Here is an 11,919-nt window from a genome sequence, read left to right on the forward strand (position 1 = left end):
ACTGTGCACAGTAACTCAAATGCACACGAGGGGCTGGATTGGGGCAGCCTCTTGTTTATGTGACAGGTCACCCAGCAGTAGTGGCTGGACCTTCTGGGGCTCTGCTAGCTTTAGAGACCATAACAGGTGAAAAACTGGATTTCATCAGGTTCTGGAACTAGTATTTGTGCAGTTTCGTGAGGGTGGGCACGGTAGCTCTTCCTCAGTGGGCACCTGGAGTTCCTGGTGGGTGGGTTCAGCAAGGCCTATTCTTGTTGGTCTTTCTAACCAGAGAGGGGTACAGGTCCCCTACCCTGGCCTGCTGGGCTCTGTTGCCTGGGGAAGCCAACCTTGGCTCTTCTGCCGGCCTGCACCGTGGGCAGGGTCTCACTTGACATAGCCACCATAGAAGGGGGATATCCCAGCACCAGGGTAGGGGTGCAGGAGGAGGATACAGGGCACCTGGGGTGATTCCTTTGCATGTCATGACAAACCTTCTGGGGTAATGGTGGGGTTCTGGCCAGGTCCTTACTCCACAGTCATGGGTGGTGTGGGGAAGAAAGGTGTTGGAATGAATCATCGTCAGGGGGCAGGGAGGGGAGGCAGAGTGAGTTCTACTGGTGGGAGGGGACCCGCTGGATGGACACCAGAGGGGCACGTGGGCTGGTCCAGGCTATTTGCCACCTCCTGCCTGCAGGTCCCATGCGGAAGCATTGAGCAGACTGCACCCATGGCGCTTCTGGGGATGGAGTGATGGGGGAGGGGGAGATGCTTAGGGGGTATGGATGTCTTTGGATCCCTTTGCTGCAGTGGGTGCTGGGAGGGGCCATGGGATCTTTGTTCTATTTTTCAATGGGAGAGCTGGAGCACATTGGTGTGCTTATAGCTTCTTGAATGGGTTGAAACGGGGTTAGAGGGGGGAGTGCCTGGGTGGGGTTGGTGGGGGGCTAGGATCTGGAGTACATAGAGGGTGGTGGGTGGGGGCTGTGGAGCAGAGGGCAGTAGTAAGATAGGGTGGGAGCCCAAGATGTGAGGGTACAGGGAAGATGGGGACACCTAAAGGATTGCGGGTATCTTGTGGGCATCCTTTTTACTCCCAGGACCTGGGAGGACAAGGCCAAGTTCAAGGGGGGCTGCCAGGGAACAGGAGGTGCCCCTCGGAAGTGGTAGGTCATGCAGGGCCTCCTGCCTGCTGGGATGGGGGGAGGAATGGAGGCTGGGTCGCCCTGCTGTGCTGACTTCTCTCTCCTCCACAGGAAAGAATCTCTATACAAATGAATATGTAGCTATCAAATTGGTGAGTCCAGGTTCTTCCCCACAACAGCAGAAACTATCTCCATGTGGAGCCCATCCAGGTGGGGTCTGGGGCAGTGCTGCACCCCAGGTAACCCTCTACCTCATCCTCCTTGTTCCTTCAGGAGCCCATCAAGTCCCGGGCACCGCAGCTGCACCTGGAGTACCGCTTCTACAAGCAGCTCAGCACTGCAGGTACCCAGCTGGGTACAGGGGGGCAATGTGGGTCGGGTGCCGGGATCAGTGGGGGGCAATGGGGGCCTGCTTCAGGCCCCCTTGGCATCTGTGCATGCTCCACCCGCAGAGGGTGTCCCTCAGGTCTACTACTTTGGCCCGTGCGGGAAGTACAACGCCATGGTGCTGGAGCTGCTCGGGCCCAGCCTGGAGGACCTATTCGATCTGTGCGACCGCACATTCACGCTCAAGACTGTGCTCATGATCGCCATCCAGCTGGTGCGGGCTGTGGTACCCCTGGCTGCAGGGCGGGATGTGGCAGGGAGAGGAGTGGGGCAGAGCCTGGGGAAGGGAGCTGGGGGAGGGGCCATGCAGGACGCAGGCGGATGGGACACTTGCCCACCACCCTCAGATCACCCGCATGGAGTATGTGCACACCAAGAGCCTCATCTATCGTGATGTGAAGCCTGAGAATTTCCTAGTGGGGCGGCCGGGCAGCAAGCGGCAGCACGCCATACACATCATCGACTTTGGCCTGGCCAAGGAGTACATCGACCCCGAGACCAAGAAGCACATCCCCTACCGTGAGCACAAAAGCCTGACGGGCACAGCGCGCTACATGAGCATCAACACGCACCTGGGCAAAGGTAAGCAGCAGACAGGCAGGGGTTGGAGGGAGTAGGGGGAGCACACTGACCTGTTGTTCCCCCGCAGAGCAGAGCCGCCGTGATGATCTGGAGGCGCTGGGCCACATGTTCATGTACTTTCTACGCGGCAGCCTGCCCTGGCAGGGCCTCAAGGTGAGCCAGGGTGCAAGGGGGTGGGTGGTGGTTCATGGCTGCCCGTGATATTGCTGACCACTCTCCCTGTAGGCGGACACGCTCAAGGAGCGCTACCAGAAAATTGGGGACACCAAGCGGGCCACGCCCATTGAGGTGCTCTGCGAGAGCCACCCAGGTGAGGGCTTCCCCTAGAAAATGCTCCCAGCCCTTGCTGTCCCTGCTCCTGCTCCCCCACCCCCCCACACACATCCACCCCCAGCCCTGCCGGCTCTTCTCAGAGGAGATGGCCACATACCTGCGCTACGTGCGGCGCCTGGACTTCTTTGAGAAGCCCGACTACGATTACCTGCGCAAGCTCTTCACAGACCTCTTCGACCGCAGCGGCTTCGTGTTCGACTATGAGTACGACTGGGCGGGGAAGCCCCTGGTATGTGGGGGCGGGGCCTGGGTGTGGGGTGGGGCCCTGGACATGGGGGGCTTTACCCTGGGGTGTTGTGAAAGATTCTGGACATGGAGGGCTTTACCTTGGATGTGGGGAGTCCCTGGGCGTTGGGGAGGTGGGATCCTGGATGTGGGGGGGTGAGACCCTGGAATTTGGGGTTGTGCCTGGACATGGAGGAGGACCCAAGTATCCCGAGCCTTGGTGCAGATTCAGATAGGACCCTGGTTCGTGGGGGTGGCGTGGTGCCCGGCCTTAGCACTGTGTCCTGCCTCCCTTCGCAGCCAACGCCCATCGGCACAGTCCACACCGACCTGCCTGCGCAAACTCAGCCTAGGGACAAAGGCCAGCTATACAGCAAAAACCAGGTGAGGTGCTAGGCCAAGGACCCCAATGACACTGGGGGGTGGAGATCATGGCCCACGTGACTCCCCTGCTGGCCACCCACCCAGGCACTGAACTCCACCAATGGAGAGCTGAATGCTGACGACCCCACTGCCGGTTACTCCAACGCCCCCATCACAGCACCTGCAGAGGTAGAGGTGGCGGATGACACCAAGTAAGTCCTGGGGCAGCGTCTGGGGGCGGAGATGCTTTGGGCCCAGCTGGTACCCCCATCTCACTCCATGCCCAACTTGCCCCTCCCCACTGTGCCCACTTTCCCACACCCTCACTCCCCTCCAGGTGCTGCTGTTTCTTCAAGAGGAGAAAGAGGAAATCGCTACAGAGACACAAGTGACCCTGGAGGTGGTTCCGCACACCCTCCCACTGCAGTTCCTGGGGGAGCTTGTCCAGGTGGCCCACAGCCAAGACATAGACTGTGGCCCGGAGCTGCTCGCCCCCACATGGGTTACTTTCTTCACATAAGACTTTGGCCGAAATTTCTACACCTGTGTCTAGTCCTCCCTTCCAAGAGCATTAACTATTTAAAACAAGGAAAAGAAAACACGGCGGCCACCTGCCCTGCACCCCTCCTGCCATGTCTGCTGAAGTGAGTAGTGTGACTTGGAGGCCCTGGCCACTGCGCCGTCCTGCCCGCCCGCCCCATTAGTGTCATAAAATCTAGCTCGTCTCCCTCTATCCAAAGGCCGTTTTCTCGAGGGGGCACTGTGGGGCATTGCTGCCAGGGGTGAGCCCGCCCTGGGCCTTCCCAAACCAAAGGGGAAGGCAGGGTGGGAGCAGCACCCCAACCAAAGTGCTGCACCAAAGCTTGGACGGTGTGGTCCGCAGGTGTTCCTGCTACACCTGCTCCTGAAGCCTGGGGCGGCCACTTATGTGGCCACTTGGGCCAGGACTGTGCCCGGTGTGGGGGCTTCTTGTGTCTGCCCTCAGTGCCGCTGAGCCGCAGGAGACAAGCGCCTTAAAGCCCCGTCTCAGCCCACAGGTGCGGCAGAGGCCAGGCAGCCACAGGCGGGCGGAGCCGCTGGGGCATTGGCGGCGGTGTGTGCGTCTAGGTGTTGCTTTACAAAGTGTACAGAAATGGCACTTCCGTTTCTCTGATGCTTCCTGGAAGCCATAGAACTTAGGGGCTTTTTTAAAAAAATAAAGGAAAATGAAACCAGTTCTGAGTATAGTGTCCAGTCTTTCTGAGAGGCTTGGCTGAGACAGGCAGCAGCTCAGATGCCCCCAGGGACAGGCTAGGAGATGGTGACAAATGGGGGGGTTGGGTAGCCAGGGAGGAATGGATGGTCAGAAACAATGTAACAGAACTAAAGTGAGTGTAAAAGCTGGGTTTGGTGGTGTTCTTGGGGAGTAGGTGAAAACACTATTACTGAATGACAGGAATGGGAGAGATCACAAATACTCGAAGTGTAGAACAGCACATGACCTTGCCAATAATAGACATGTAGGATAAAGCACTGAAATGGCTTGCTTTCCAGGAGAAACAAGGTACCTGTTATATCAGGATGGTGAGTCTTGAGTGCACCTAACAGCACTCAGTGGAAAGTCGCTGTTGAGTGTAGACAGGACAGCTGGTCTCCTTGGTGGCTGTGGACTGAATGTGTCTTCCCACATGCATAAGTTGACACCCAACTCCCCCAGGGGTGGTGTTGGGAGGTGATCAGGGTTAGATGAGATCAAAGGGTGGGACCCCCACGGTAGGATTGGTGTCCTTGTTCAGGAGAGGAAAAGACCAGGGCTCGCTCTCTCCACCAAAGGAGGAAACAGCGAGAAGGCAGCCAGGGAGAGGGCCCTCACCTCTTCCTGGCACCTTGATCTCAGACTTGCAGCCTCTTCCATTATGAGAAATGTCTGTGGATTGAGCTGCCCAGCCCATGCTATTTATGGCCACCTAAGTAGACTCAGATAGTAGCCAACAAGGCAATGACAAAAGTCAACATTCTTGAAAAAAGTTTAATGGGATTTCCAGGTCTTTGAAGACAATAGCAGCATCCTAACTGACCCTTCCAGCATTTTCTCCCCAAACAACACAAAACACCAGAAAGTAGACCAAGTGTGCCCAACACCCTGTTCACACGTCCCGTGGGATCTTGGCTTCCTGCCCACTCCTGCCCCTCTGCCGGGTGGTGTGGGGGACACAGACAGTAGGGCTGGCCAGCCAGGTGGCCAGAGGCAAAGGGGGAATTCATGGGGGATCCAGAATATGGTCCTCCCGCCTCCTAAGATAAAATCCACAAAGCCCAGGAGGATGGCCAGACCTGCCCCCAATAATTGCACTTGAAGGTGTGAAAAACATCTTGGATCAGAAATTCTTAAACTAAGGACAGAAATGGGCAAGAAATAACAAAACAGTGGCTTGAACTCAGGAAGGAAATGTAAGAAATTATTTTAGAAACAATAAAGCGCAAGGTGCCAAGACTCAGGTTTGAGGAAGGGCTTTGGAAACAGGAGAATAAGAGCATGAAGAGAGACTGACCATGAAGGGTGAGGCATCAGGAAGGTGGCGGCAATGGGAAGCAGAGAAAGCAGGGTATGTCATCTAGTCTTTGAAGAAAATTAGAACTAATGTTTAAAACTTTTTCAAGGAAACATTCCATATAGGTAGAGAAAATCTAAATCTCCGCTGTGAGGGTCCACCTGGGGATGTTAGAGAACCATCATGTACGTGACATAGCCTAGTAAAATGATTCTGTTTTAAAGATGATAATCCTCGGGACCTGCAGGCAAGAAGACAATACAATTTACCAAGGCAAGAGAATTTGTCATCAGACTTTTCAAAACACACATGAAGCAAGGTGACTGGATTTTAAAGACATTCCTGATGAGAACTGAGTTGTCAGCATTGTTCCCTTTAAAGTAAGGTACCCTTTTGTCTGGCTGCTTTTAAGAATTTGTTCTTTATGTTTGTTATTTGACGATGATACGTGGTTTTCTCTGTATATATCCTGCTGGACATTGGTGAGCTTCTTAGATCTTTGGGTTAATATCGTTCATCAGTTTTGGAAATTTTCCTGCCTTTATCTCTTCTAATATATGTATATTTTTGCCCATTTATGCTCCCCCCCCCAATACTTCAGTTACCTATATGTAGAACTATCCTACGTGATCCCACAGGTCTTTGATAACTCTGTTTTGTTCTTTTTTTTCTTTTGGATTTTTACTTTCTTTGGACGTACAGAGAGTCACCAACTTAATGGTTCAGCGTAACAATTTTTCAATTTTACGGTGGTGCAAAAGCAATACTCATTCGGAACTTTGAACTTTGATCTTTACCTGGGTCAATGATATGCGGTATGATCCTCTCCTGTGATACTGAGCAGGGCAGCAAATGCAGGTTAATGTATGTGTTCTGAGCATGTTTACAGTGGGCCAGGCTAAGCTGTGATGTTTGGTAGGTTAGGTATATTGAATACATTTTCGACTTACGGATATTTTCAACTTATGATGGGTTTATTGGGATGTAGCCCCATCATATTAAGTCAAGGAACATCTGTACTATTCCTCTTTTGTGTTTTTTGTCTGCTCTTAATCTGTCCAGAAATTCTTTTAAGATATTTTAGTTTTGGTTTCCATTTCTCTCTTTGTAGTTTCTATTTCTTGGTTGAAATCCATCTCTTCACCCCTCTGCCCCATTTTCTTCTAACAGATTTATAGCAGTAACTTTATTGTCCTTGCCATCCAATTTTAACAGCCAGTTCTTCTGTGTGTCCATTTCTGTTGGAGATTTCCTTCTCTTGTTTATGGGTAATGTTTCTTCCTTCAATATCTCATAATTTTTATTACATTCCAGACATGTATAAAAGAATGGTAAGCCAGGCATATTTTCTTCCAGAATGCTTGTATTCCATCCTTTACCAGGCAGCTTGGGTGAGGAGGCTGGTCTCTAATCAGGAGTTGGCTGGGTTTCCACTTGAGTTAGCTTCATTCACCCCTAGTTCAGATGTCTTGAAGTTTATGTCTTGACCTGTCTTGTTTTTCTTGCCAGCCTCCCATTCTAGCAGGACTCTGGTTTCTATGCGTGGAAAGGCTGCAGATTTCCCTCCGTCTTTCACTCCCATTCCTACCTCACCACCCAAGCACCATGTGGAGTCCCATGGGGGGAAAATCTCTCATGCTTTTCAAACTTCAGGTTCTGGTCCATTCTGCTGGCCCACACCAGTGTCAGCCTCTTAAGTGGCTACTCTCCCAGAGAATTCCCTGCTCCCAGCAAGCCCAGCTTGGTGCTGCTGGGATGGTTGCCAGCCTCTGTTCACCTGGGAGGGGCTCCTTTCTGCCTGGAATTCAATCCCTATAGATTTCTTAGCATCCACAACTCAAATATATTTGCAATTACATATGATTTTTTAAATTTAGGGTATATGAAATGATCTAATATCCATCTACATTGTGAAATGATCACAGCCAAGGTAATTCACACATCCATCACCTCACAGTTAATCTACATGTGTGTGGTGATAACACAAGATCTACCTGCGTAGCAGCTGTCAGTACACAACACAGTATTACTAACTTTGGTCACCACGCTGTACATTAAATCCCCATGACTTACTCTTTTTTTTTGTTTGTTTCAATTGATAGCACAGTTTTTTTGGGGGGGGTTTTGTTTTTGTTGATCTTACCTGAGGATATTTTTTCCATTGATTTTTAGAGAGAGTGGAAGGAAGAAAGGAGGAGAGAGAGAAAGAGAAACATCAATGTGAGAGAGACACATCCATCGATTGCCTCCTGAACACACCCCAAACAAGGGGGGGACAGGGGGTGGGGAATGAATCTGCAACCCTTTGGTGCTCTGGCTGATGTTCTAACCACTGAGCCAGGGCTGTTAGCTCGATTTAAGTATTTTGGACCTATGCTGTGGTGCAAAATAATAAATATTTAGGACTGTTATATCTTGTTGAATTGACTTTTATTATTGTGATATGTTCTTAACTGTTACTAGAACTCACTACCCTAAAATCAGCTTTATCTGCTAGATACAGGCACACCAACTTTCCTTTGATTAGTATTTGTAACTTTCATCATCTTTTATCTTCAGTCTTTCTGTATCTTTATAACTATAGTGGGGCTTATCATTAGAAACATTTTGGTTTTGACTTTGTGTCATCTGAGAATCTTTATCTTTTAATTGGAGTAAGTTTATTTACACTTAATGTGATTACTGTTATAGTTGAGTTTGTCTACTATCTTGCTTTTTTTTTCCCACTGCATATCTCTATTGTCTTTACTTTTTTAAGGGCATAGAATTCTAGTTTGGTAGTACGGTAGCCCCTCCCCTTATCTGAGGTTTCAGTTACCTACACCATGATCCAAAAATATTAAATGGAAAATTCCAGAAATAATGCATCAATTTTAAGTTGTGTATCATTCTGAGTAACATGATGAAATCTCACTGCCCGGTTCAGCTTCTGAGCGTGACTCATCCCTTTGTTTAGCATCTCCATAATCTAGCCACCTAGATTATCAGATTCCACTGTCACAGTATTGCAGTGTTTGTGTTCAAGTCACCCTTATTTTACTTAGTACCACATAATTTTTAAAAAATGTGTTTTTTTAATCCTCACTGGAGGATATTTTTTCCATTGCTTTTTCAGGGAGGGAGGGAGGGAGGGAGGGAGGGAGGGAGGGAGGGGAAACATCGATACGAGACAGACATATCGACTGGTTGCCTTCCACACACACCCCGACCAGGGCTGGGGATCGGGCCTGCAACTGAGGTATGTGCCCTTGGCTGGAATTGAACCCAGGACCCTTCAGTCCTCGGGCCGATGTTCTAACCACTGAGCCAAACTAGCTAGGGCAAAATGTTTTATTTTCGAAAATGAGATCAGGGTTTCACAAGCTAGTTTCAGAACAGAAACAACTATTTTTTATTTTATTTTTTTGATTGAGAGAGAGGAAGGGAAAGAGAGAAACATCAGTGATGATAGAGTCATTGATTAGCTGCCTCCTGCATGCTTCCTACTGGAGATTGAACCTACAACCTGGACATGTGCCCAGACCAGAATTGAACCATGACCTCCAGGTTCATGGGTCAATGCTCAACCACTTAGCCACACCAGCTGGGCAGAAACACCTATTTCTAAAAAGGTTTATCTTCCTTTCAGAAGCCTATAAATGAATACATAAAGTTTAGGGATTTTTAAAAATATCATGGTGTATTTATAACTACAGTTGACAAACATGCAAAAATAACAAATTTCCAAATCAAAAACCTCTAGTAGAAACATTCAAATTAAAAATTAAGCATTTTAGTCCTGGCTGGGTGGTTCAGTTGGTTGGAGTGTCTTCCGTACACCAACAAAAGGTTGCAGGTTTGAATCCCGGTCAGGGCACATACCTAGAATGTGAGTTTGATCCCCAGTTGGGGTACCTACAGGAGACAACCAATCCATGTTTCTCACATTGATATATTTTTTTCCTCTATCTCTCTCTGTCTCCCTCCCTAAACATATCCTTGGGTGAGGATTAAAAAAAAATCAAGCTCAGCCAGCATGGCTCAGAGGTTGAGCATCAACCTGTCATCCAGGAGATCGAGGTTTGATTCCCAGTCAGGGCACATGCCCAGGTTGCGGGCTTGATCCCCAGCAGGGGGCATGCAGGAGCAGCTGATCGATGACTCATCATTGATGTTTCTCTCTCTCTCTCCCTTCCTCTCCCTGAAATCAATAAAGACACACACACACACATATATATATATATATTTTTTAATCAATTTTAATTTAGTTATTGGCCATAAAACCCAGCAAATTATTCTTTCCTCTCTCACCTCAGAAAAACCACCACCAATTTCTTTCTAGGGCATTGATGGCATTAACAGTACTTAGCCCTCCCTTGTAAGCATCCAGACATCCCTGGTTCAATCTATATAAGTTAATGTTACAGTTACAGTTGCAGTAAGTGCCCCACCATCACCATCTTTTTCACTGCATTACACTTGGCAAAGTACCTACACAGCACTACACAGGGTAGGAAATGAGTGGGGAAGAACATAATGGCTTGACTGAAAAGCTAACCAATCATATACCCTGGATATAACCATAAATTCAAGGAGAAATTATTTTTTCATCTCCAAGTTACCAGCATGTATATACTGGGAAGAAATAGTAGAGGAAAGTGAAAACAGCCACATAAATGAAAACTCCCTAGAACTAAAGCAAACTAAACAAAATGCAAACTATAGTGGGCCAAAGGACTTTACTCCCATTTGAGTTTCATTTGTGGCTGCAAGCAGTCTTCAAACTGAGAGGTTCATAATTAGGGAATAGTTTCAGTGTACTGAGGGATCAGCAATTTGCATAAGAATAGTATAAAAATATTTTTTAAGAGTTGTGTATGCTTCATTGTTGAATTTGGTGCAAATAGTCAAGAAATAACCAAATAAATAAGCCTCAAATATTTTTACTGTGTCCACTTCCAAAAATTGCAAAGTTATCTTTAACACAGTTTTCTCTGCCATTTCTCAAGTGAATCAGTAAAACAGGTAAAATGCAAACTATAACTGTAATACACAAGATAATTAATTTTCCTTCAGTAACTTAGTCTGTTCCCAAGTATTTCTGTCCAAAATGTATAGGTGCAACAAGAAGTACCTCAGTAGTTAAAATTGTGATCTTTGGTAACTTTTTTTTTTTTTTAGATATTACATCATTTTTTAAAGTTTATCTTTATTGTTGAACGTATTACAGGTGTCCCCATTTCCCCCCCCCATTGAGCCCCTCCACTTCGCTCCCACCCCCTCCCCAGGCCTTCACCCCATTATTGTCTGTGTCCATGAGTTACACATATATGCATATAACTTCCTTGGTTAATTTCTCCACTCCCCTTCCCTCTTCCTTCTGAGGTATGACTGTCTGTTGCATGCTTCAATGTCTCTGGGTCTGTTTAGTTTGTTGATTCTTTTGTTCATTAGTTTCTTCTTAAAGACCCTTAAATATTTCATATAGTACTGATCGGGTGGTAATGAAATCCTTTAGCCTTTCCTTGTTTGAGAAGCTCTTTATCTGACCTTCAGTTCTAAATGATAGCTTTGCTGGGTAGAGCAATCTTGGTTGTAGTTCCATGTTTTTCATCACTTGGACTATTTCTTGCCACTCCCTTCTGCCTGCAAAGTTTCTGTTGAGAAATCAGCTGACAGTCGTATGGGTGCCCCCTTGTAGGTAACTAACTGCTTTTCTCTTGCTGCTTTTAAGATTCTCTCTTTGTCTTTAACCTTTGGCATTTTAATTATGATGTGTCTTGCTGTGGGCCTCTTTGGGTTCCTCTTGTTTGGGACCCTCTGTGCTTCCTGGACTTGTAAGTCTATTTCTTCCCCCAGGTAGGGAAGTTTTCTGTAATTATTTTTTCAAATAGGTTTTCAGTTCCTCGGTCTCTTTTTTCCCCTTCTGGCACCCCAGTAATACAAATGTTGGGCCTCTTGAAGTTGTCCCAGAGGCTCCTTATACTATCTTCATATTTCTGGATTCTTTTTTCTTTTTGCTCTTCTGGTTGGGTGTTTTTTGTTTCCTCATGTTCCAAACTGCTGATTTGATTCTCAGTGTCCTCTACTCTACTGTTGATTCCCTGTAAATTATTCTTCATTTCAGTTTGTGTAGCCTTCATTTCAAATTGGTACTTTATTATGTTATCGATTTTCTCAGTTATTTCCCTAACAGTCTGCTTAAACATCCTTATAACCATTATTCTGAACTCTCTGTTAGTTTGCTTGGCTCTATTTCATTTAGTTCCTCTTCTAGAGATTTCTTCTGTTCTTTCCTTTGTGACATGTTTCTTTGCCTCCACATTTTGGCTGCTTCCAGGTGTTTGTTTCTATGTATTAGGTAGAGCTGCTATGTCTCCTGGAATTGGCAGAGT

At 47.6% G+C, this 11,919-nt stretch overlaps 1 protein-coding gene across 2 annotated transcripts in view; it reads left to right on the forward strand.

The window, feature by feature from the left end:
• The window catches only part of CSNK1G2 (casein kinase 1 gamma 2), a 45,055-nt gene that overhangs the window by 19,074 nt on the left and 14,062 nt on the right, over positions 1–11,919 (forward strand). The window contains exons 3-13 of one of the 2 annotated variants that reach the window (XM_087816609.1): positions 1,236–1,276; positions 1,398–1,467; positions 1,577–1,725; positions 1,859–2,093; positions 2,161–2,246; positions 2,319–2,403; positions 2,507–2,655; positions 2,952–3,035; positions 3,120–3,226; positions 3,352–3,658; positions 5,770–6,335. In XM_087816609.1, coding sequence (XP_087672735.1) covers positions 1,236–1,276; positions 1,398–1,467; positions 1,577–1,725; positions 1,859–2,093; positions 2,161–2,246; positions 2,319–2,403; positions 2,507–2,655; positions 2,952–3,035; positions 3,120–3,226; positions 3,352–3,406 — 1,061 coding nt within the window. In that variant the 3' untranslated portion in view covers positions 3,407–3,658; positions 5,770–6,335. Of the gene's footprint in view, positions 1–1,235; positions 1,277–1,397; positions 1,468–1,558; positions 1,726–1,858; positions 2,094–2,160; positions 2,247–2,318; positions 2,404–2,506; positions 2,656–2,951; positions 3,036–3,119; positions 3,227–3,351; positions 3,659–5,769; positions 6,336–11,919 lie in introns of those variants that run through there. The other variant, XM_087816608.1, reaches the window with a different exon arrangement.

This window comes from Miniopterus natalensis, chromosome 4, assembly GCF_054644295.1.
Source record: "Miniopterus natalensis isolate mMinNat1 chromosome 4, mMinNat1.hap1, whole genome shotgun sequence".
NCBI lineage: Eukaryota > Metazoa > Chordata > Mammalia > Chiroptera > Miniopteridae > Miniopterus > Miniopterus natalensis.